A 27,300-nucleotide genomic window follows, 5' to 3' on the forward strand; every position below is an offset into this window, starting at 1 on the left:
CTGAGTGGGTGCTGAAAAGTGCCAGGTGGTGTGCCCAGCTAAAAGTGCCTGGGGAGAAGCCTGCAGGGGCATGCTGATTTTTAATGCAATCACCAATAAACCATGTGGATTTTTTTATACATTTTGCAGGGGGCTGTCAGGGAATGCATGGCAGGCAAAAGAATGAATTTTACTTAGATTATGGGCATATGGTGGACTGTGTGTTTTTTATTGTTTACAACACTCTATAAAACTGACAGTATATATTCCTAAAATCAGAATTAAATAATTGCAATATATCACCTTGCTAATAGTATCACAGTTCTTCGGCTGTGTCCCCTTCTATAGTTCTTTAAATGTGAGTTGAGTTGACTTTAATCTCAGCACTGTTGCAGTGTAACCTGGATATTAAAAGCTGCCTTTAGATTTTCATCTTGCCTGGAGTTGCTCTTTAATCAGTAGTGGCCAGTACTTTGTATTGTCAATGAGTCGCTTGCTTCTTTCACCAATCTCTGTGTAATGCTCAATAAACGTTTTCTCTGCCGCTTAAGAAATCAGTGAATTTCTTCCAAGGACGTGATGACCATTTTGTGCATCTGGCTTCATTTCTGTCCTCTGCTCATTTTAGCCAGGCTGCAGGATGAGATAGAGAACCTGTAAAGGAGGCTTGATAAAACAGAACATAAAATGTTTTAGGATTAGACGGGCGACTGAATTGGTAGTAAACACAAGCTGATATGACTTCTTGCTGTTTGATTGGCTAAGTTTATGAAAAGATCAATGGAAGACATAAACATGCCAGGGGTAGGGAAACATATCTATTGGATTTACTCTGCAGCCTGGAAAACAAAGCCTGCAGCATTAGAAGGGCTCTTGCTGCTGCAGGTGGTTTACTTTGCATATTTTGTAACATCCACCTTGAGAACTGACATCAAGGGTTTAAAAGGGATTACTGCTGAGGCTAAATGGTTTTGTTTTACTGTCCAAATAATGTTGAGCAAGGTTATTCCAAGCCTTTAAAACTGTCTTCTTGATTGGAACGAAAATTCTGCCACGTTAAAGAGTGGTTCTACAAGTAGACAAACCTTTGTTTAGGGAATTCAATTTTTGACCTTGGCTCAGGTCAGTCAAATGGAAATAAGGCAAAACTAGCCATGCTATACAGTTTGACATTAAAAAAAACCAGCAACCTTCGGACCTGAGGAGTGCTGGATTTTTGAAGATTCTGGATTTTTTTTTTAATTTACTTACCTCCACATACAGGCCAGCTTTCCCCCCGCAGCACTCGCGGCCATCTGGCACAGTTCCAGGCAGCAGGGACCTCTAATAGCTGTTTCTGCAGAATAGTGCCATCAAAACATTAGTGGCCAAACAGTGTACTACAGTCCCTGGATTGAAAGATCAAGATTATCGATGGCCAGATTTTCGATTGTAAACCTGTAGTAATTAAAAAATTATGACTTTGCTGAACAAGTCTTGCTTGCCATGGTAACTACAAATAATGCCCCTGGAATCAGGTTGTCTGTTCAGGACCCCATGGTTACCCCACCCCATGATTACCCCACCAAGACCCACTGGTTAATTTTTCCTAGATACTGAACTAACACTTCCATGAAAAGACGCTCCAGTGATGATGATACTAAACCACAGAAAATCCAGGTAATACATGCAAAGGGCTTACAATATGGAAGCAAAAAACCAGGCTGATAACTAGGGCCTCATGTAGGGCCCAGGTTGGTCACAGTGAAGCTGCATTCATTAATTTTTTTTAAATCGCAGGTATGCTGCAGTGTGTTGTGTGCTACTGCATAATGTGTATTGAATGGCAGCACAAGACACTTTCATTGCCACGTGTTTCCATAACTAATGTGCACATTTGTGAATTGGCCCTAAATACAGCATTGGCTCTAAAAAGCAACTGAGATATTATGTTGGTTGTCCTCAATTTACTGATGCTTTTAAGATCCCCTGGCTTGCAATGCTAGTTATATATATGTATATAGGACTATAAAATACTTCATCTGTTTAAAAAAAAATGACATCACCAGTGACAGGTAAGCATATTATTTGGTTGTACAAATCCATTTTCAGCAATTGGTGTAACTGTAGCATGGTTGGGATGTTCACTATGGTGCAGTCTTGTTCAGTAATGTTGATGCACAGTGCCACCTAGTGCCTTGTGTAAAAATAACACAAACAGTTTCTGTTTAATGGGTCCTGGTGGTATTTTTTTATTTGTATTGATATCTAAGTAATTTATTTATTTGTATGCTTTACCTTTAACATGGTCCTTGCAAATGTTGTGGTAAATATACTAATTCCCTCCAAATGAAAAAAGGATTGTAACACTACTGTGCTCACATTATTTAATACAGCGGTAAGGGCATCAGAGATTTATCCTGTATCCATTGCTAATGTGAAATGGGGAAAACCAAAAATTAGGTCTGATTTATTAAAGCTTTGCAAGAAAAGCTGAAGCTGGATAGACTATCATGGGAAAACCTTGGTCATCCAGCAAACCTGGAGTTTGGCCAATGGGCTTCTTTAGGGGATTATTGGATCCAAAGCTGTTAGTTGTAAACATAGGATAATACTCAGCATATTGTAAATTCAACATGATACAGTGTTCCATTCAATGATATTGCTGTAGGATGTCATAAAGACATAAAATATTGAGATATATATAAAAAAGTGTCAACGACTCATTACAATGGTGGTAATATAGACGTTTTAAAGTTGCATAGCATTGAAGAGGTATGTTCATACAATAATACTCGGTATCTTTATAATGATATATATAATAAAAATGTAACTTACTTGGTAGTAGAATGACCAATGGTTGCTGATCACGAAGTGAGTAGGTAGTGATAGATGTTATCAAACTTTCAAAATATTGAGAAAAATAGTGACCTAATTGGAAAAGGAGGTATACTACATGAGTAATTATGTAGCCAATAATGTTATAATACAAGAATAGAAAATTTGATATGAACTTACTTCTAGTACAGTTGTACCTTGACCCAAATTGGTATTTCTACTAGAATGGATATCTCCAATTTTCATCTTAACTGGTTAGAAGATTCATATGTGATCTTACATATACCTAAATGAAATAGATACAGAGCTTCTGATTAATATTTAATATGTGTACCTCTAAAGGCTATGAAAGGTTTTTAATACATAGTCAACACTTACAATCTTCCAAGGTATTTTATGCAAGGAACTGCCATACACTTGTTAGTCAAAATCTAATAATAAAATAGTATGGTAGAGAACCCAATCAACATATATATGTGCATGTAAAGGCTGTACTCAATCATTAAGGGATTACTAGTCTTTTACAGCATGTCAACTGAATGTTGATCTACCATTGTATGGAATGTAGGCCATAACAGAAAATGCGCTGATTTTTTGGAAGAATACAGGCTAAAAAGAACATATATTCGGGTACCACCTAAACATAATAAATATTTTGATGTTTGGACATTTGGACTTTTGTGTTTCACTGCAATGAAAAGTGTGGACTGGGCAAAATTTATAAAAAAAGTATCATCTCTCTTTAAAATTGTCCCTTAAAAAGTTAAAAATATATACAATTACCTGTTGAAATCAGTAGTGCATTCACATTTATGTGCTGTTGAAATGCACCTGCATGTGCTGTGAATGTGAAGGGGGATCCAAGTGTAAAGAAAAATTATCATCGGGGCTTGTGTAAAGAAAAAGTTTGAAGTGGGGTCTGATTGTATAGAGGGTAACTGATCTGACATTTTAGTGTAAGGGGAAGGGGTAATCTTGGGTCTTTTTGTAAGGAAGAGGTTCACCTGTGCCCTTAGTGTAAATGGAAGACTCTAATGTGGGGTATGAGTGTAAAAGGGTGGACTTATCTTGGAGTGCTGTAATCTGAGTTCAGAGTGTAAAAGGATTACTATAATTTGGGGTACAAATTTAGGGAAAACAATACTTGAGAATTATGAATTGAAGGTCCTTGTTTAGGAACCCCTGATGTACATCACCATCTGATGTAAATCTCTTGATAAATTACCCCCATATTTTGTTTGTTATAATTTATTTGTTTACAACACCCCCATATATGGGTCTGATTTATTAACGCTCCCCAAGGCTAGAGAGGATAACCTTTCATCAGTGAACCTGGGTGATCCAACAAATCTGAAAAGGATCTGGCCCAGGATTCAAAACATTTGATAACAAATAGCAAATTACTTTGAAGAAATCCATTCCAGGTTTGCTGGATCACTCAGCTTTACTGAGCTTTAATAAATCAGGCACAGTGTGTCAATATCAGTGGAACATATTTGCAAGACAAGAAGTTGTTCCAGAGACCATCGGACACTAAAGCTCAGCATCAGTATGGATAAACTTCAGGACAGGCTGTGCGGAGCAAGAGTTTTCACAATAGGCAGATCTATAGCAATGGGAGCTATGTCCATGTATGACAATCAATAGTCCAAGTCTATCTAATACTTGTATTTTGACAGTGCTGCACATTTGAAATGGTAAGGCAACCCAGGTTTCAGCTTTTTGTTATTCTGCATTACTTCAATAGCAGCCACAACAACATTGGACTTTTCTTCAATTCAGCAATGGCCGTGCAGGTCACCGGTGAGTCCTTCAATAGTCTGCTGTGTCAAACCGCTGGCGTTTAATAAATAATCACCCAATATTCTGTTATTCTGAGCCACAGAAACAAACATTGGCAGAGCAGATTGATTTTTTTTCTTTCTGTACAACAGTGGTGCGGCTTAATTTTAAGAATGTATGAAAGACATGGTTTTATATTCCCAGAAACGGAATCCAATTTTAGATAATCCATAGGACAAAGCATCTTCACCATGTGCGTCGGGCTTTGTATTGATAAGAATGTCTAGAATACGTTATTTCGGGGATGCATAATAGGCAGTGAGACTAAATTCTGCACCTACATTTTAAAGGGCAAATTCACTATATTTTTTTCTGTCTGTGTAGAACTTTATGCTGAATTTAAAGTAGGACTCCAGGCAGTTCTACTTAGTCCATATATTAGCTTTCTGGAAATCTGCCACATGTATTTTTCATTTGTGCAATGTATAACTCATCCTTATATTACACTGATTTTTTTTTGCTTTTACTGTTCCCCTCCACTGCCATAAACCTACCATTCCTTTCTTCTCTACTAAGAGCAAATAGGAATACCTATTATTTTCAGGTAAAAGATCATGTAGACCTCTCCTGTCCCTAGAGCTGGCTCTTGGTGATTGGCCCAGTGCTGAAATATGAGGACGAGGAGAGTGTCTCCAACCTTTTGTTAGCTTTTCTACTGGGAACCATGTGGGCTAGGTGACGACCTATAAATTTACCAAGAGCTATGTAGTAGAACCTAGCATGTTGTATATTAGTAATCTTACTAGTAGTATATTCATTTTATATCCATGCAGTTAGGCCGTTTTACATTATTGGTAGACATTGCTGAATTACCAGATCAAACTCAAAACTTATACTGGCCATACATTCTTCAGTTTTCTTGATCTGATCAAACACTCAATCTAAACATTTAGGCTACATCCAATTGTGTGCACTAAATGTACATAAGTTAAGGTGTGTTGACATCCATTTTTTCACATTATGTAGCGTTGATATGCATTTTGTAGACATAGCATTGATGAACAGGGTTTTAAGTTCATATCAGAAGGCAAAATCAATTACTGTAACATCTGTTACAGCAGTCTATGATGCATTGTAATGCACTGGACTCCATCCAGGCTCCATTTTCACCCAGTGCACACCAGTTGGCTTATTACTGTTTCGGACCTGCATTAAGCAAAACATGTGGTGTTTGCCTTTAATCAATAAAATTATTTAGCACATTGCCAACAAAAATTACTTTATATTGAATATATCAATTTAAAAGCATCTAAAATGTTTCAATTGGAAATGCCAGAAACAATGCTTCTTTTTTGTGAAGAGGGATTAGTTGAAACCTACTGATATCATTTGGTATCCTCTTGGACAGTGGTTCATTTTACAGCAGTTTCCTCCCCCATTAATTTGAAAGATAAATGTCTGCCATAAATTAGTACAAAAAATGACGAAGTACCCTTAAATTGTCAAGTACTTGTCCTGTTTGTTTTTTAGGTCAGAAAACACCAAAGGAAGCAACAAGTAACTGTGATATGTACTATCATTTTGGTTAAAGTTTTAATATAGGCATACATTATCTATATTCATGTTCTGTCCAAAAACTAAATACTGGTGTTTTTCTTTCCTTCCAGAATCCACTTTAAGGAATATTAAAGGATGAAGGACGTAAGTGGAGAGAAGGATATGGAAGAACAACTGTTCCTTGATTTTGGCATTCATCATGAAGACACTGTTTTACCACTTCATACATCCATAACTCTCTTTTTAATGTCTTACTGTAATTATAACGCATTGAAAACCAATGTGGTGGTACCAGAAAGTGACAGAGAAGGGACTCTGAACAAAATAATGTTACCCAAGGAAATTGCTGTTATCTCCAAAAAGGATCTTCCACCTATTGTTCGTAGTTGCCGCCTGCCTGCCATTATTGATGCATCTGGAATGTTCTGTAGAGCTGGGCTGGCTGTAGTACTGAGACATATTATACAGAAAGCATACCTTGCAGATCCCACCAGAAAAGATGTCCTTGAATTGCTTGGCTTTAAAAAGACATGCCTGAAAGCCTGTGCTGAAGTAAGTTCCAACTTCTTTTTAGTATGTATTGCATTCAGTGTTCTATAGTAATAATAGTTATTTATAAATAAATTGTGGAGGAAAGTAAATAATGTGTGTAATTTTTTTAGGAAAATAACACCATGGTTGTTTTCAACTCTTTGTCCTTTAGTAGAAAAATTATAACTTGATTCTGCTTGGTTGTCATGGGAACATATCTGTTGAAACCACACTTTTTTGCAAATTGTTTCAAGGCAGTGTTGCTGATTCATGATAACTTAAGCAATACTATTCTTTTAAGTGAACCCATGGACAAACAATTAACAAATTCGGAACAAGCATTAAATAATCTTTAAAACAATATTTCATTGACCTCTGCAGCTGTAGGTACTGTGGAGCAATTTCTCTTAAGGTTTCACAATAGTATTAAATTCCCCTGCTCCTGTGCTCTCCCTTCCTAGAGTACTAGCTATGTTTTTCATTAAAGATTGGAATTCTGCTAAGTATCTGCTGAGAGGAAAAAAAGAGGAGGACAAGAAAAGACCATTAAATACATTACTCCACAGTGCCTGCAGCTACAGAGGTCAGTAAGCTTATTTACTGCTTGTTAACAATATATAACTTCTTGACTGTCCTTAACCTGACCACAGTTACACTTTAAGAACACTTTCAAGGCAATATAACTTTTTTTGCTACAGGGAAAATTCCAGTTACTACAGCAGCAGATTTAGTGATATATGCAGTGTTACACTTAATTCACCATTGTGTATAGTTTTTGTGTCTTTATATGCAGGACAATTGCATACTCAAACAGTCCCATAACTAAGGAATCAATAAGGTGCTTTTTGTAATTGTTTTATTTTGTTTTTTATACACTTACAGAAGTACTTTAGTGGCACATATAGACAAATACCAATGTGTTTTACAGTTTTACTACACCAACTCAGTGCTTGTGAAAGAAGGATACTTGTTTAGGTCCCTAGGAGAGTATCGTGCAATCATTAGAATTAGTTCTATGGCCTTTCACACTAAAACCTACAGGTGTCCTAAATCTCCATACCAATACCTAATGCAGGACGTCCCACAGCCCAGACATTTCTAATAGTGATTGCAGACCTCTGATGTATTCCAGTAACAAAAACAGGCATAGTGTCACACCCCATGGTGACTCCACACTTAATTAAACTATTTACTAGATAAGAACGCCAATAAATGTACAATCCCTATATTTAATTTAAACACCTTTGTCAGAATGAATTATTTGATCAAATCTGTAGTGATGATTTGTGTCTTGGAAAACATTTACATATATGGTGCCAGATAGATCTGCAGCAAGTGTATACACAGCCAAAAATACCTGCAAACGTGTTGTAACAATGATCACTTTTGTTGAAGAAACAGTACCTTAATTAACCTCCAATTATGTCTAGTGAAGCTACACAAGGTTTGTCTTGGATGTCAGTTATTAATCCCCTCTAAACTTTGAAAATATGCAGAAAAATATTTAGTTTTAGATTCCAGTATTGAATTTCCAAAAATGTTTCCTTTTCACAAGATGTTTATGAAAGTAGTTTGTTATTGTAATGTGTCAGGGAGCAAGCATGATTTGGAGGTATTTTATAATACCCTTTGTTCCTGTTTGTACAAAATTATGTCCCCTCACTAATTTATTATGATAAATTCAATTTTAGGACCTACCAGAAACAAATGTGGGCTTTTGGCCCAACATAATAATATCCTAATTTAATACATTTGGTACAAGGTAACTGGAAAAATCATTGTTATTGTAGAAAAATGAAACCTGGAGTGTCACAGTTTGCTTTAGACAACACTTTCACTTTTCCTTTTTTACACATTTTATACATGTAGTGCATAAGCTACACAAAGACTTGTATTTGTGGGTATCCCTTATTGGTAATAAGCACAGGTGTAACAGTTGTTTTGTTCATACATTTAGTTTGCTTCCACAAAAGGGGAGAAGGACTGGGCTAGGTGGCATGGGGACAGTTTTGCACCTTGGACCAGTACTAGTATGAATATGTTGGGATGGTGGTCTGGATTGACATCCCCTTCTTGAGAATTCAGTCAAAATAAACTTACATTTTTTAGATGTGGTAGCTTGTTTTGATTTTTTTTTTTCTTTTTTGTGCAGGTTAGCCAGTGGACCCGGCTCTGTGAGATCAGCATCCCATTGGCTGTAGAAAAATTTATACAAGAGCCTTGTGCAGAAATTCCACCAGAAATTATTCAACTTGAAAATAAGCTTGGTGAGCCGGTCAGGGTTCATAATGATGACAAGATAAGGAGGCAGAAGATGCAGCAGCAAATGAAATCAAATGAAAATGCCAACACACAAGAAAGGAAACAGGAGCTCTCACAAAAGAAGCCTCAAGAAGTGTCCAGCTTAGAAATGGCAACAGCCTTATCAAAACTGAGTGCTCCAGAAAAAGCTTCAAAAGGAACACGAGAGCCCTCTAACATCAGGAAGGCAAAGAATGCAGATCTCCCACCTCTGGAGCATGTGTTTGCCGAAGGCCTCTATTTCACTCTGACTGATGTTGTTCTAATGCCATGTGTTCATCAGTTCCTGGTAAGAAAAGTAGATTTCTATATGGTAAATATATATGTGTCTCATGGGCAGTGCATGTTTATCAGAACACATCCACTATGTCATTTTTAGAATTGGGTTTCACAGTAAGAATGAATTAGGAGACTTCTTGCTGCTAACTGCTTTTATTCAGGAGGGCATCGTTTTTTGGTCCAATGAAGGGCCACAGGTTGGAAGACTTACTTTATAAAATTGCCACACTTCAAGAAGCCTCCTTGTCATTTTTTTATTTAGTGTGATGACCTTTAGGAATAAAGTAAATGTAAACCCCAGTTGATAAACTTTTACATTGCTTTGAACATTTTTACGTAATTTAATTGTGGTGTGCTTAAATATTCTATTCCTGGAATAGCATCACAGCAATGTTTAGTGATTTGACTGGCCCTTTTTCAGGATCTTATGGAATATGCATAGACTGCTCTGAAACGTTCATGCTCCGCTCTTTTTGCACTGTCACATATACATCTGGTTAGGACTAAACACATCCATACTGACACCCATTCCACTGGCATTGTCATCTGTTGTCCCTGTCTAGAATATTGATATGCATCTGACAGATGATATGTTTACAGGAAGTGGCTGGTGGATGGGAGGATTCAAAAGTGGAAATCTTTTCATGAAAAACATAGCAGTTGTGTATGAGGCATAAAAACTAAATATCACCCAGACACACATTAATACAGCTCTATATTCATTATACGTTGTTAAATGTATTTTTAAACATAACAGTGTAAGTAACTTAATATGATTTGCTATTATCGTCTTTTTATCTACTGTAAAGACTCGAGAGAGACTCAGGGACTAAGAGGAAGAAGCAGCACAATCAGCCAGTCAGTTGTGTTGTAGTACTGACAGAGGGTACACAGAGACAATGTTCTCCCCAGCCTCTTTTAGCCAGGCACATCACCCCGCACTTTTCAGTAACCGGCTGTTTTTGGGTGGTTACTGAAAAGTAGGGTCACATTACAGGGCTGCCACCTGCCTACAATTTCTTCCCACCCGGCTTAAAACATTTCTGGGTTGAACACTGAGGTGTAGTCACAAGATAGTGATGGTAAAGAAAACCTAAGTAAGTGTGTAAACTGAAGGCCTAGATGGGCAGAAATCTAAATCCATTGGCATATAAACAGCTCTTATATTTGTACTTTTTCTGTCTTTGTAGCTGTTTTCGTGAAGTTCAGCTTTCAGGTACCCACACAAATGCTCACAGCAGAGCACTGACCATCATTTATAACTGAAAATATGGTTTGTTAGGACTAGACAAATACAGGTATTCCTCTAGTTCAGCCTTTCTTGACCTTTTTACTACGGGGGCGACTTTAAAAAAAACTTTCTGTTCTGCAGGGAACTCTTGCTATAATTACTATATCCATAGTTCATAGTACATTAGTGTGGTGATCAGTGGGGTGAATGCCTCTAACATTACTTGTCAGTGGGAAGAATGTCACCCTTACAGATAGCCAAAAAGATCATTGGTGTCACCTAAACTGACCTGAGAGGTACACATTGCTCAAGGAACCCCTAGAAAGCTGTGGAGGAACCCTGGTTGAGAAAGACGGCTCTGTATGGTTCAGGGGGTTTTATCAGTGACAAACCTAAGTGACTCCCATCAGTATGATGTGTAAGGATGTTTTATCAATACTCTTGCATGAAGGTAAACTTGCTAAGTTTGATTTGTATTAGAAGAACTTCTTACTAAGGCCAGTTACTGCTTAACCAATCTATAGATTTATATTGTTTTTAGAATGTGATTGCTGCCAAAGATGGGTAAGCAATACACAATTCTGGTCCACCCCAGCTCACCCCCCTTTTTATTCACATGCACAGGCAATATTGCTACAGGTGAAAAAACAGGTTCTTTCTTCTGAATGCAATGTTACAGTTGCTGTTTATATTCTGTCTCTGTGTTTTGTTGAAATTTCATCCCTGAGCTCAGCAAATATCATATTACAAATAAACATGACAAATCCTGTCGAAACTTGGAGGTTGTCACAGCTCTGCATGGGCTGACTTGTCATCCTTGAAAACATAGCTGTAATAAAGCTTAACAATTATATCTGGCTGCCTAAATGATTGACTTCTGATGTTGAATGTGCAACTTGGGTAGACTGCTGTCATGGCTGTGCTGTCCATTATCAGACATTGTGGTCAGGAATCGGGGTTATATGTAAACGTTGTCTGTGTTCAATAATGTGATTTTTTTAGGAAAAAAAAATTATGTTTAGCATGTTTTTCTTCAAACGTACATCAAGGGCTTTTTTTTATAAAATGTGGAATCTGACATTCCCTTAAATTGGGAATCAATTACTGTCTTTAAATCACATGGACCTGGATGATTTCCACAGGAGAATGTCTAATTCCCTGTTTTATAAAAAGAGCCCCAAGTGTTGTAACAGCTTTTCCTTTAAACACATAAAACCTTGTCTCCTAGATACCTAAAAAGTCAAACAACCTTTATTTGTTAAACTGTTCTGAAATTGTTATTATCCTTCTATTAAGTGACTTTCATAGAAATGTGCATGGTGGTGAAATATACAGACGGTCTAAACACAAAAATGTAATAGCTTTAAATTGATGGGTTGTTTAGATCTTAGAATATAAACTATTAACATGTCAAAACAAAGGCTGATTTAAAAAAAGTCTCCCTACTTTCAAATGTATCAAATTGGAAGAAGGAGTGGCAGGGTTGTAGGAAAATCGGAAATGCTGCATGCAAATGTGTTAACAAAGGAAAAAGTGGAGAAGAATAGGTGTATAAGTGTTACCAAACTTCAGTTGAGAAAAATCAGAACTTCTCTGCAAGACAGATGTGCCTTGCAGCAGGACTGTTTAAATCTTAGGACTTAGGCTAGGTTTGGACCCACAGCAAGAAGATAGCTTGACTCCTGGAAGTTGGCACATTGCCATCTGCTCAGCTGCTCACACCACTGCGCCAATTCTTACCACGAGGAAGCAGTTATGTGGCTTGAGGAGGCAGTTCCCTACCGCAACCTCAACGCCAGTCTGATCATAGCTTGAATAGATATAAAGAAAAGTTCACTGGCAACTACTCCATATGTATTTCATCTGTGCATTTGGCTTTACATACAACCATTAGTAATGCTTGAACATACTTCAGTTTGAGCAAAGTTTAGCTGAACCAAGGCTAATGTTTGGTTGCTGCTGTGTACATCCTATCATCACCGCCTATACTGTTTGTTTACAATGTGCTATAAGGCTGTTGTCAATGAATGTGGTGGAGAGTATTTTCCTTGATTGGTGGTCATAAAGGGACCTTCCCTGACACTATCAGCTGATCAGAATGCTTATATGGTAGGAAGCTATCTTATGGGTTGACGGTGTCGAAGATTGTCTTGCCCATGACCACCACCAGCCAAATAAAACACTTCTTCCAGACAAATAATAGTGATGGTGATTGTTTGCACATGGCATTTGCCTTGAATAGGGAAAATATTCCAGGCTTATAGAATTCGAACTGCAACCCTAATTCTGAGTAAGTTGAGTGTTGTGCTACACATATGTTCTTACATCAGCCAATGGCCGATAACCAACTCAAGAGCTGACTGTCTTGAGGTTTTTTACCTGAGGCTTCTTGTTTCTGACAATATCTACAGACAAATGTTTATTTATTCCTCCAATCAGCTTTTGATCTGATGAAATGATCAGATCTGAAATCATTCTACTTCTGACCCGTCGTAATCTAATCACTTTCTGAAAGAAAAGCAATTGGAGGAGCAGGATATTATAAAAAGTATGTGCAGTGTTTAGGGGCTTTGATCCTTCGTTGAGGATCAATTACAGATTGCAAAATCAGCTCAGTATATATTGTTACTTAAGGTAGTGGCATTGTTAATATATATTTTTTAGTATTAATGTGAAGTCCACAGTGCAGTGTGTTAAGAAAAAAGTGGGAGCATCTGAGACACATTTCATGGCATCTAAACAAAGTGTAAAATTCATTTTAGCTATATTTTGGTTCTCGAGCATGAAATAATATATTTTGGTTTTTTTTCAAGAGGCTTACTGTACATTTTACATTCCTTACAATCAAGAAAGCCCTCTTGAGTACCTGCTCCATACTTTTTAAAGGGTTTAAGATAATTGTGTTTTTAATACTACTTGATGAGAAAATGAGATATACCAAGGCAATTAAAGCTGGATAAAGATGCATGTAGCCTGTAAGAGATTCAAGTAGACAACTTCATGAAATTTCTGACAGTTTAGTCTGGAAATCCTGACAGCCAATGTAAGAATTTCATTGGCAGAGTATGGAACAAATGATGTTGACATTCCTAAAATTATAAGTGGACGTAATTTGATATTGTGAAGTAATGAGTCGTGTCATTTCTAGGCCATTCTCTTTTCAGTAAGTATATTTTATGACATACTGTATGTGTAATGCAGAGATGGACCAGTGCAATGTACTTGTAAGAATGGTGGCTGTTTTATTATTGTCCTAGTCTATAAATCTGTCCTAAAGTAAACTTGTCGTTCCCAGGCTGTTCATACTGATTCATACATGGAGTGTATACTTTTTTTTCTTTTCTTTTATTCCGTGGTCTTCCACTCATTTACAACCTTTCTTAGGAACAATACATCTCTTCTAAAACTAAAAACTCCTTGTTCCTCACCACCACCTGTATCAGCAGTGGAGACCAATGATCCAGTGCTGTAGTCGATGACCAGTCCCCTTGTTGTGACGTTAGTGTAGGCCTCTAAATCCTGAGATCCCACCACTGGACATCCAGTAGAAAGTTTCCACATCACCCAGGAAGGGATTTGGGCACCTACAGGAATTCTTCTGCAGTATGGAAGACCTCATATCAGAAGGCACAGATGACCATGGATTTCTTTTTTTTTCTTTTTGTTGCTGCTATAGGTTGGAGGAAATTATTGGCTAGAGAAGAGGGTGCCTTATGTAAAAACTGTTTACCTTACTGTAAAAACTGATATCTCTCCACCCACTGTTTCTGGACAGACATCTTCCTATGTAGGACTAACACAGAAACAAAATGCATTGTGCAACTGAATTGTGAATTATAAAAAAAACTAAAGATAAAATATACTTTACAATGTCAACTAGAGTAGAGTATAAAAATGGTAAAATGATACATCTGTGGCCAACCTGAATAGACAAGCATTCACCCATTCAGATTTAATAATCTGACAAGACAAACAAGAAAGTAATGTGATTTTTTTTTGTAGTATTTTTTACAGTAAGCACCACCTTACTATTTTTCTTCCTCGACTCTGGCCTACAACAGATAATCAGTTACTTGAGTCTTCCTCGACAAATCAACTATACACATAGATGTGGAAAAGAGAGCTTCAGTAAGCAATGTTTTACATTCTTTCTTCAATTATTTGTATAGTTTGAAAACAGTTTGTTGTGAAAAGCTTGCGTGCAGCCAAAATATGCACAATTTTACAGTTTGCCTTTGTATATCACGGTACCAGCTGTCAGCCTAATAAGCTATGAAGGGAAATCCACTTACATGGTTCTGTCTAAACATCACCTGCCTCAGCTCCTGTAGGGTATTCGTGACACATCTGAAAAGTTCATTGCCTACAAAAAAAACTTACACTGAGGTTAATAGACTGTGAAGGCAAATAAGAAAGCATTTTAACATTGTAGAAGCTGTTTGTCTTTTAAACATTAAACGTATATTTGCTGGCAGTACAGTGACAGTTCTTTAAAGAAAACCTGAGATTTACTTTTACACACATGTTAAAAGAAGATTTCATATACAGGTAGTCTACGGGTTACATACGAGATAGGGACTGTAGGTTTGCTCCCAAACACAGGAGACAGCCAAGTGGCAGCTTTTTATGAAACTACTGTAAAGGTAAGTATATGATGTCTCCTTTTAACGGGTATGTTGTATATAACCTGTGCAGACAAGTTACCTTTAAAAAGTTTGTCAAATCAATTCAGCCATTAAGCTTCTGAGTATAACCATGTTCTGACATACTGTATATACACGTTTCTAAAAAAGCAAGCACAGGCAGTCCTCGAGCTACAAACACCCAATTTACATACAACTCATACTTAGAAATGGGGACTATACAGCAGGGATCACTGGGCTGCAGCCAAAGCGTACCACGTGATTTTCTACACAGTCTGTGTTCGTCAGAAAATCTGCTGCCCCTAGAAAAGCACTGTCGATGAGGGGTGCCCACCTTCACAGGGACCATACATCATACTCATTAAAGCAGGAATGGCTAAGTTAGAGCAAGATCCTGATATAGAGAGGTTCACCAAAGTTTACTGTACAGTTACCGAAGGCTTGAGATGGTACAGATCTATTTATGATGAGAAAAAGAAAATCTCTGTGCAAACCTTTCTTGATGTCTACTTTAAGAAAATGACTCGCTAATACCAGTCCCACCCTCTCCAACAAGTCCAAATATCTGTCCAAGTTGCATTTAATTTAAAAAAAAATGTACCTGTTCCAACATGCACGCAAATTCAACTTACAACAAAGTAAACTTACCTTGTTCATAACCTGGGGCCTGCCTGTATAATTTATGGAAAGCGTTGACTTTTTTCCACCTATTGGATAAATTTTGATCAATATCCACCTATTGGATTAATTTGGATCCCTATTTCATTGGTGGCTACAGATAATTGTGATGTACTTGAATAATGACACATGAATTGGTGTATTTTTTCTCATAACATAAATTAACCAAAATGCAAGAAAATAGTACTTCCTTAATTTTACTTTTTCATGAAATTTGAATCAGGTGTTCCAGATTGGGTGCCAGGGATTAGAACCTTAGAGAGTATATAGGTGGAAGCTGTCTTCCCTGTTCCCTCGAAGGCCCTCAGAAGAAAGATAATGATTTCTTTGAATATAAAAAGCAATTTAAAAAGATTAATAAATTATGTGAAATCAATCATTCCACTGTACAAGTAGATTCAGCCCCAGAGCTGACTGATGCAAGAAGGAAGTCCCCAGAACCCCGACATTTTACCGAGGGATCTGCAGGTAATTTTTTCAACAATAGATATAAAAGCATGCGCATCTACAATCTATTGGAATTCTAAGTGCATTCATCTAGGTTGCTCTGAGCAATGGCTCAGTATCTATTTTGTGATGGCTTTTGTACATAAGCCTCAAAAAATATTAGCATGACATGAATTGTAAAATCCTGGATCCAGTATCTGTCTTTGTTACTTTGTTGAAGATATGAAAAGTAATTAGTTTTTGTCTATAAAATTTCAAAATATATGCATGCTACTAAGTTTTGATGAAATTGAGCCTCACCGGTTTAACAACTGTCAAAATACTCTTTATATGAGACCATTTTATTTATAATAATCTTTATACATATTACCATTTATACTCTACACGCTGTATTTCTATTCTACAGCACATAACAATAAACACATGCCAATTCATGGGATGTTCCTAAAGATAATTCTTTGCTCCATTTTATGACCACTTTTCCACTTTAACCTTTTAGGTTCACTTTGCTGCTGGCCACTCCTTACCTTGCCTAAACATTAATATTTATTACCACATCCTAATGATTGTGTGGATACATGTATTATATGGGATTGATTAGTTACGTGGATACACATAATAACCTTCCTCTGTTTTATCTCTAGGTTACTTTGCGTAAAATATCACCAGAGAAAATCTCATGTATTCCTCTTCTGGCTGCCTGGTATGAACGGGTCAAGCAGGTCCCAGGCGTGCAGAGTGCATCTGCTGCTTGTAATATCACCTTCCTTCAGTTTCCGGATTTGAATAAATCCAGTGAACATCATACTCAAGCATCTGAAACAAAGACAGAAGAAGGAGATTCCTCTGAAGATCAGTTTTTAGGAGGTCCCAGACCAACCATGACAAAACTAAAAGTAAATATTTGTTTCTAAAGTAATTCTTGCAATGTCTAGGTCTGGAGAATGGTAGAATGTGGGTTTTGATGGAAGACTGTGGATAAGAATCCACCTTAGTAGGTTTATAAATCCAGCAGTGTCACTGTTCTATATCTGATTGCAGTAATAACATATTTATCCCAAACCAGAAAACAACACTAGTGTACTCTGAACGTAAGCAAGCCAGAGATGTAGTAGTATGTAACATGGCAGTAGATTGCTCTATAAATAACATTAGATTTATGCATCAATACACATTTATTATAATCATCCTTTTAAAGAAAAGGTGGCACCTTTTGGAGGTCAGACATTTGGCCAGCATGAGTTCAATGTATAGAGGCATTTTACGGAAGATCAAGTAAACTGACTTTGTATTGAGCAACATTTGTGGAGTCAGTTGGCTGTTACACTTAACAGTTTGTACTTTTTAAAAAGGAGATCTTTTATTTATTTTTGCATTGACTTAGTTATGTTTATAACAGAAGTAAAGTTAATGCTGCCTTTTATAGTGAATAAAGCTTTATCGTTTTATAATCTGTTTCAAAAGAACCAAAAGACTGTGCCATGGTCTGTGAAACATGAACACTGTGGAGATCTACTGTTGTTATTTTGTTAAATAACAGCTTCTAACAGGCTGCTAATGAATGCAATGTGCACTGCATTCCAGGATTTTTATTGATGTGCTTTCTGGCTGAAACTTTAAACACTGCATAAAATATTGTACGAGAAACACAAATGTTAGTGTTATGAAAAGTTAGACAGATAGTTGCAGTGTTTACTAAAGTTTGTCATTAATTTTACCACTAACAAATCCCAGTTTTTGTGCCATTTAAAGACTCACATTTCTGTTTTATCAGTATACCTTTGCTTCATTTGTACTATTTCTGAACAGCTTTCATTTTATTGTTCATGGAGCTTCCTTCCTCATAGTCAATTTTTTATTCTCCCATTCCAATACGGCAAACACTTTGCCAAGTCACAGAACTGCAATTTCTGTTCATCACACTGTCCTTAGAAAGCTCTGGGCTTTTTTGTGTGCTACTTACAGAGGACATTATAACTACCACTGTTGCATAGTCCATATTTTGGGAACCAGTTGACTATAGGACATGATGACCATTAGATCCTATATTTTGGCTGGGTATAGGAAGGCCAGGGAGAGCAATCAAATGAATGCAGTATACCAAACACATACTAAAGGATAACATCTCGTTCCTATGTTTAAATTTAAGTGACATGCAATACATTTTGAAAACTGGTTTACCAGGCAGAAAATACATTGTGGGAAGCCTAATTAGTAAGGTTTCATACCAAAATTACTTGTTCTTTTGAATCATAGACTAGACCTAGGTTTGATAATGAGTTAACAGTATTTTATTATTATTCTTGTAAAGTAAAGCTATTTTATCATTCTGAGTTATCCAGTGCTGTGTCTTCTCTCTAGTGTACACTCATCTCTCAAAGCCTATAGTTAAATATGTAGATGGCGTTAGGTGAAATCACCCTTGAGCATCTTTTGGTTAGACAATGAAATCTGGTCCACTGTGCAAAAGTTCTTTATAGATGTTTTTTCTTTAAAATCTCAATGGGCTTGGAACTAATAGTGAACAGATTTTTTTCTATTGTGTCCATGTAGGATATAAGGAGCAATTGGTTGACTAATGCCATCATCTAGTACCCATAACTAATATGTCAGCCTTGCATTGTTTGACCCTTTAAACTTGTGCTGTCCAACTGGCAGCCTGTGTGGCCTTCTTTTATGACCCATAACTTGGACAGCATAAATCCACAGTGGCAACAGGGTGTCAAGTTCTGGAATTCTCTCTGTACCTGACCGTTCTAGTTGAGCAGAGTGATCTTATTCATACAGTTTGGCATGAGAGGGAAATACAACAGGAGCAACCAGATCAGTAAAGGGGGTCCTAGGGATAGAAAGGCCTAAATAGGGCCAAACCTGGTATATACATGTATTTTAAGGGTATATTACAATATATATGTCTTAAACCTTTTATTTTTAAAGTGAAAATTAGCTCATGCAGATTCGTCCATTCACTTCAACATAAGTATACAAGTGTGGCTTATGTACCCTTTTAATTTGGACATTTTTTAAACATTTGGCTTTTACATTGTTTGCTTTTTGCTTCTTATGTAGCTGGTGTTCTTTTTGTGTAAGCATAGCACAATTTATTAAAGCTTAATAGTGTATTGTGTAAACATATTTAAAATCCATGAGAACACATGGATTTCAAAACATAGTGTATAGTGTTTATTGCACAGAGAAATAGCACAAACATTAATATTCCAAGAAAAACACAATTTGATACTACTTAGAAATAATTAGGCAAAATGGAATAGTCAAGGTTCAATAAAAAGTGGTTATTTGGTGCCTAAAAAGCCAGGCCTGTAGGGAGACATGGTATTTAAAAACTTTGTGTAATATATTTTCAAATAACCAAATGCATTTAAAAAAAAAAAACAGTTATCTAAATCTAGTCTTTATGGCCATGTGAAGAAAATCAAACCTAATCCAATCTTTTAAGGTCACACTTGTTTAATTGTCCACATCCCTCCACAAGCCTTTCTGATTCTGCACAGGAACTCTCAAATGTGCACAGCCCTTGTAACTATAGTTCCTGTTATCTAGGATGCGTAGGTTTACACAAATGCCATGTTAGAAGCTCTCAGTCATCCCCCAAGTCATTCAACTTCATATTTGTTTCATAAATGTTTATCTTTTTTTTTTTTAAGTTTATACATTTTTACAACTATACATATTTAAATAATCTCTTTTTTTACACATATACATGTTTAATACGTGACAGAATTTGCAGGATATCTAAAGACACCATGCAAAATATGCTGCCTATTAATTCAATCTTCGGCAATCTTGATTGGCCAGGTCGGGATGATGTAATGTGTAGCTCAGTGATTTTAGAGAAGGGAGCAATCGGGTAGGTGAAATTTGGTAGATTACAGAAACAACATCATCTGTCCCTTTCTGAAATAAAGCCCTGCCACAAACGAGCTTAAGTTCCACTTTAGGGTTGTTTATTTAACATGACTATGATGATCAGATAGGCAAAATCATTAGAACATTATTATGTTATCTAAAATCTTCTGATTTTATTTATTTATTTATAAAGTCCTTCTATAAAATGTTTGGGCCATTTTGGTGCCACCTTAATTCACTTAAAGTTACCCAATTACTCCTATGACAAAATCATTCTTAGTTTTGTTAGGCTATTCCAAGAAAATTTGTATGAGATGTTATAACCTTGGAGAAATGTTTTTCTTTTACTGTAATTCTAATTTTCTGTAATTTTTTTTTCCTTCTACAGGAAAATTGCATTGAGGCCATCTTTTCTTCTCATCCCTGTCCAACCCTAACTATTGACTGGGAAAGTCTTCCTGCAGCTGTGAGCCCAGCAGAAGGTCAGTGTCAGCCTTTGTTCTGTTCTCAGTTGTGTCAAGTAGAAAAAAACGTTCTAAAATATTGTATAAACCTGTAGCAAAAAAAAGTGAATGTGCTTCCCATAGCAGTCATGTTAGCATTCCTTTTCAGTATCGGTGCTAGAACCTGATTGGTGGTAGGGATGGCCTACATTTCTAATTTTATCCAATGCACATGCAAAAGAAGATCTCTGTCTTCATAAAATGCTATCACATGTGAAAGAATGTTACTGACATTTTTAAAATTAGGTTTTCAACCACTGAAAGTAAATTACCATTCATGAGTGACCAAATAAATAAAACAGATTTTTCATTATCCCAACATTTGTGCAACCCGCAGCACACTTGCCAACGCCCGGGGAAATTTTGTTTGGTAAGAGAAACTACTGTATTTAAATTGTATGTAATCCAACAACAGTTTAATATTTTGCAGCTTTGTGGGCCATTGATGTGGTGACTGAATATTTTTTTTTCTTTTTTTTTGTATATTGTATACAAGACTTCTTCTTCTGAGGTAATATTTTTACTCCCTGTACTTTATCTGGAAGTGTACTGCAGCCACAAAACGTCTTCCCCATTTCTAATATCTATAGCAGATAGGGAAGGTGTTTTAAAGAAACATTCATTGTGCCTAATTCATTAAAGCTCTCCAAATGTATTTATTAAAGCTCTTTATTAAATCAGGCCCATTGAGCTAATAATACCACTAACTAATGCAGCATTATTTATTATGCACAATTCTTATAAATTCACTGGAATTCTGAATTTTCACTGGAGTTCCCTGGCATTCACCTTCATTGCAGAATGCCACAACATAAATTGTCAAGAGCAGCTGTGAACTTGTTTGGGCACTATAATGCTGTGACCACATCTTTGGGTTAAATCTAAATTTTTAAAGCATTATACTGCGTTATATTGCTAGAATTTTATAGCACCTTTATGGAAAAGGAATAAAGCTTAACTAAACCCATGAATTTGCCTCAAGGGGAGCTCAGGGAGGACAGAAACCTCCCGTGGAGCAGAAGGGCAAAAGCTCGCTTGATCTTGATTTTAGTATGAATACAGACCGTGAAAGCGGGGCCTCACAAACCTTCTGACTTTTTAGGTTTTAAGCAGGAGGTGTCAGAAAAGTTACCACAGGGATAACTGGCGTTTAAGCGTTCATAGCGACGTCGCTTTTTGATTCTTAAATGTAGGCTCTTCTTATCATTGTGAAGCAGAGTTGACCAAGCGTTGGCTTGTTCACCCACTAATAGGGAACGTGAGCTGGGTTTAGACCATCTTGAGACAGGTTAGTTTTACCCTACTGATGATGTGTGGTCGCAATAATAATCCTGCAATCCTTAGGCACACAGAAGTTCATACACTATCCTTATGTGCAAGGTAAGTTAGGATTGCTGGGTATCTGTGGCAGCAAATGCTGAGCATGCGCAGTTCAGTGAAATTTGACAACCGGATAGTGATCAGGAAGGTAAGAACAGTTATTGCAGAAAGGACATTGCCTGTCCCATTCTACAATAAACACCTGTCTGATCAGGGACTTTTCTAAGTGGGACTTTTGTTCCATTTTAATGCAAATTGTCCACTTGCTATGCAGTGTAGATTAGGCTTGAGCTGGCATAGTCGTTCAACCACAAAGGGATTTAGCATTTATTTATTCTGCTTTGGTCTGCTTTTCCATTGCTTGTAAGCATTTTCTGTACATCTTTAAGATGGTTTGAAATTCTTCTGCATTCACAATAACATGGAGAAAGAATACAGTGCAAAAGTATGCCAATGCCTGTATACACAAACCATAAATGTTTGTCATTTGTAGCTAAATTTGTTAGATTGTTTACAATACAAAAAAACATATCCTATGTGCAGAATGGCAAACCTTGTGTGTACCCATTTCTAATTTTACTATACAAATAAGCTTATAAGATTTTTGACATAACATACAGAGAGTTTTAAAAAGTTTTCATTCACCTATACTTTTCTATGTTATACAGTAAAAACTGTATAAAGGTTTTTCATTAATCACTTAGGATGAACTAGTCATCATTTATATGACTCACAGAATAACAAGTAATGGATCCCCATATCATCAATCCACACACACAAAAAACTTGTTCTAAAGTAGCAGTAGTTCTCATTAATGAATGTGTTGTTTTATGTATAGGAATTGCATGAACATTTATTATGTGGTGTTATCTATGCCTTATCATCAGTAGAACAAACTTAACATGCACTTTTATCATTTTTTACTAACAAAACCTTTGATGAATGCTCACTGGCCATTTAAATTCCTTACATATTTACTGTTATCTACCCTGATCTACTGGTATGTTTTATATACAAAGTAAACCAAGCAAGTCCTATTTTATTAAGATATTTGAAGTATTTCTTTTATATAGTTGAACTGATATTAAAAAAAAAATGAAAGGAAATTAAAGTATCTGTTGCCTATGGCAATCAAGTGCTGTTTTTTTAATAAACATAGTAAATATATGCTTGTTCATAAACATTGTCCTTCAGAGATTATATGTAGGTTGTAGACAGTTGGAATTTTTAAATGTGGAATGCTATGTGTTGAATACTCTGTGCATTATATAGGATATTTTTTGTTTGTGTACATATGTGTTATGGCAGTGGTCGCCAACCGGTGGTGGTCCGCAAGAAAATTTTGGTGCACTCTGTCCGGTGCACCCCTAAGCGAGGTCAGGAGAAGGACCCCGCTGGTGGGGCGCACCGACTAGAGCCACGGACCACGTCCCCCATACATGTCTTAGGTTCAGGGAAGTGGGCGGGTTGTGTCCCACAGTTCTAAGCTTGCAATAGGAGATTGGGCTGGGTTATGTCACGATGATGTCACTATGGGGGAGTGATTGACACCCTGCTCCCCGCGCATGCGCGGTCAGGAGCCGATAATTTTAGTGGTCTGCAGGACCGAAAAGGTTGGCAACCACTGTGTTATAGAATAAAGGTTGTAGATACAAGAGAATGGAGTATGTAGTATATGATTGAGAAATATCCTTGTAAAGTCCTCTTAAAAAAGGTAGACTGTAAATGCCAAGAGATGATCTCACAGCTATATATTAGCAGTGTCAAGAAGGCATGGAATAACATATAATGTCCCTAGAAATCCATGTAAAGTGTAAGTTTTCAGCAAATGCAGTGTTCCCCCCAGCCCCTTTTAGCTGGGCCCACAACCCAGCACTTTTCAGTAACCACCCAGTTGTTTTTGTGTGGTTACTGAAAAGTTGGATCACAATGCAGGGGCTGCCACCCACTTACAGCATGCTCCTACACAGCTTGAGAGGAACACTGAAATGGATGGGAAAGAAATTTGATTGGGTAGTTTTTTAAAGCCCAGCTCAATTCCATTAGATAAGCCACAGCAACATTATTAATCTGGGTACATAGAAGTGAACCCAAAATAATAGAATGATGCTCTACTTCTAACTGAGCTAAAAGAATGAGTATTGGCTCTCAGTACCGTTCAGGTACTTCCAGGTGTGCACTTAACTGTCTTTTGATAAAAGTATTGCATCTACAGATGGTTGTTGGTGTGTCTCATTTCACATTTTATGTGATACACGGAAAAAGTGGAGTCTTAGCCATTGCAGCTGAGTGTTGTTCATTTTATTAACAGCCTTTGTTGGCTTACGTAAGACAGCTGCAGTTTTACACACTGACACCTGCTCCTGATAAGCAATGGGTCCCACCTGCCATTCACATATCAGGAAAAGTCCTCAATTAAATGAACATTTCTCTCTAATGATAATTCAATTAATACAGATATTTTTTGTTTTTTATGTAGTTAATTGTTTTGCTAGAGATATGAAATGATAGTGAGTTGTGACTCTTTGATAGGGCAACACTGAAAACTTTATGGGAGTTATCTGTAATAACATATAATAATATGTTTACTGGTAATTTTTTTCATCTTCTTTAGCTCTTTTCGATTCAACGTGCAGTAAGGCTGCGTAGAAACACTTAGTTGCTAGAAACAATGTTTTATATTTGTTTCCAGTGGGAAATGGTGACAAATGAATGAATGTGTGCTGTACACACAGCCCCTGTTTGTTCTATGTAGAGGGAAGGGTGGAGGATGAGCAGCACCCTGCTGTGGTTTCTTCCCTTGATTTGCATATTGGTTGTTCCTGATCCATCATTTATGCATCCACCATGAGGTATCCATAAACGAAGACAGGCGACCCCTGTAAACACGTCAGATTCTCGCACGAGATGAGCACAACCATTTACTTTGGCAATGATTATCTGACATGTATACATACCCTATTACCCCACAAAGAGAATTCAATTACACTGAGGAACGCATTTTTTGTTGAGTTAGATTTTACACTTGTTTGTTACTAATTTTTGGGTGAAGAATCCAGAAATGACCCCAGTTTTTTGCTATCACATCCAGTTTTTACGATACAGGGTACCCTCCATTTTTGTCAAAAAACATAAAAATTTTACATACAATGAAAAAAATATACTGTTTATTTCAAGTTCTTTTGTTCATACAAAGGATTTATTGTTACTCAATTACATTTTTTTTTTACAGTAAAATGTTTGAAAATATTCAGGTAAACGGTTAAAGTAAAAAGTTATGCTTATAGCTTTTCCTGGAGTGTTCAGTGTTAGGGCAATCCCGCCGGATGCTCCAACAATATTCAGCCATCATATGTACATCCCATCTAACCTGATACCGTCCTTCCATGACCTTCAAATCTTGGTGGAATCTTTCACCTTGCTCATCACTGACTGCACAAAGGTTTTCCGGGAAATTAGAAAGATGGCTATGCAGAAAATGCACCTTGATGCTCATATTGCAACCAATAATTTTGTAGTTCTCCAAGAGTTTCTGGACAATTTCTGTGTAATTTTTTGCTTGTGTGTTTCCAAGAATGTCCTTGACAATGGCTTTGAAAGATAACCAAGCATTCTTTTCGACTTCTGACATTGTCCTGATGAAATGTTCATCTTTGATAAGCTGCCGAATTTGTGGACCATCAAAAAAACCGGCCTTTATTTTTTCAAATGACAGGCTAGGAAATGCCAAAATGAGGTACTTGAAACACTCTACTTCAGTTGGCAAAGCTTTAAAACCTGCTTCATCAGACCCAGTTTCATGTGCAGAGGCGGGAATATAATATTCTTTCTGTCAACAAGTGGCTCATTAAGAATGTTTAGATCACCTGGTTTTAGGGCAGATCTTGGAGTCCAATTCCTTCCACCCAATGCCTCTCACGAGCTCTGCTGTCCCACATGCACAGATAACATGGATACCTGGTGTATCCACGTTGCTGACCAAGAAGGAAGCATACCATTTTAAGGTCAACACAGATGATCCAATTGTGTTGGTGATATTGCAACAACTCAATGACTCTCTCTACATATTCTTCACAAAGAGAAAATGAATGGCCAATTGGGAATGACCAAAATATATTGCCATTGTGAAGGAGGACACGCTTTAAGTCTCGCTTTGAGCTATCGATGAATAGTCACCATTCAGCTGAGTTATAGATTGGAATTCCCAATTCCTCCATTAAACCAGGTATGTTACAGTAATAAATAAAGCTAAAGTACTGCAGAAATACAATTTCTCTGGTTCGAAAGTTCCTAAGTTTTTCTCACGTAGTCTTGATGCTAGGAGTTCTGAAGCCTTCTTTGATAGTCCCAAATCACGTGCCAAATCACTAAACTCATGCTGATCAAATCCCCTCCAAACAGAGTCCTTTTCAGTTTCAAACTCTTCATCATTGTTTTCACCTAGTTCATCACCATAATCATGTTCTTCAAGAGAGGGTAGTGTAACGATAACCGACACTGGGATTTCATCTGAATGAGCCACTGGACGTATATCCGATGGTAGACTAGGATACTCTTATGTTACATTTATTTTTCTTGTTTTATCCTGAAGTTTTCACTATACAAAAGTAACAGTCACTGAAATGATCTCCTGGCTCTCACCAAACCATAGGTATACAAAATGGCATCTTATCACGAGTTCTCTTTGTCCACATCCGTAAACCCCTTGACACACAGTTTGCACACCTTATGAGGGGCCCAAGACATATATTGATCACAAGTTTAGCTTTGAAATATGCCAAACAGGCTTGCTCTACAAATGTGCTGATGTTCACCCTTTGACTGGGAATGGTGAAACTGCCCCAGATATAACAAAATAATCAGGGTTGTTTAGGCACTTACGATGAAAAAAAGCAGAGCCAGACATGATCTGAAAGAAAGGAAATATGTGTGTAAGTAGAAAAATCAATTTTGCTTATTCACAACATAGAGCAGCGCACAACCTCTGAACACACTGTCTTGCATGAAAAATGAACAGCCTATACAAATTCACGCTACAGTAATTGCTATAATATAAGCTGTAGAGAAAAAAACTGATAGAAGAAAACTAACTGCATTTTCGGAATCAGGATACCTAATTTAGTGTAAATAAGCCTAAATATTTAAGTCAATAAAAAATGTGTTCAAAATTGTTTCCCAGTATTATAGAAAGGTGGTATCTGTAGCAGAGATATATTTTCTTTATAACATCTCATACATTATTACCAGTATTGTGTTTGTGTGCTGATTGCAGTGCAGAAATAAAGAGAAGTTACTTTAGGATCTTTGTGTTGCTTCCTTATTGATTGCCATTATATGGGATATACAGGGTTGTTTTGTTGGTTTT

The 27,300-nt window shown here is 36.8% G+C and overlaps 1 protein-coding gene across 1 annotated transcript in view; it reads left to right on the forward strand.

The window, feature by feature from the left end:
• GSTCD (glutathione S-transferase C-terminal domain containing) overlaps positions 1-27,300 on the forward strand; it is a 77,111-nt gene that overhangs the window by 7,411 nt on the left and 42,400 nt on the right. The window contains exons 2-5 of the mRNA XM_072405663.1: positions 6,246-6,687; positions 8,819-9,256; positions 16,890-17,141; positions 20,501-20,594. Of these exons, the coding sequence (XP_072261764.1) occupies positions 6,271-6,687; positions 8,819-9,256; positions 16,890-17,141; positions 20,501-20,594 (1,201 nt within the window). The 5' untranslated portion in view covers positions 6,246-6,270. The remainder of the gene's footprint in view (positions 1-6,245; positions 6,688-8,818; positions 9,257-16,889; positions 17,142-20,500; positions 20,595-27,300) is intronic.

This window comes from Pyxicephalus adspersus, chromosome 3 (assembly GCF_032062135.1).
Source record: "Pyxicephalus adspersus chromosome 3, UCB_Pads_2.0, whole genome shotgun sequence".
Classification (NCBI taxonomy): domain Eukaryota; kingdom Metazoa; phylum Chordata; class Amphibia; order Anura; family Pyxicephalidae; genus Pyxicephalus; species Pyxicephalus adspersus.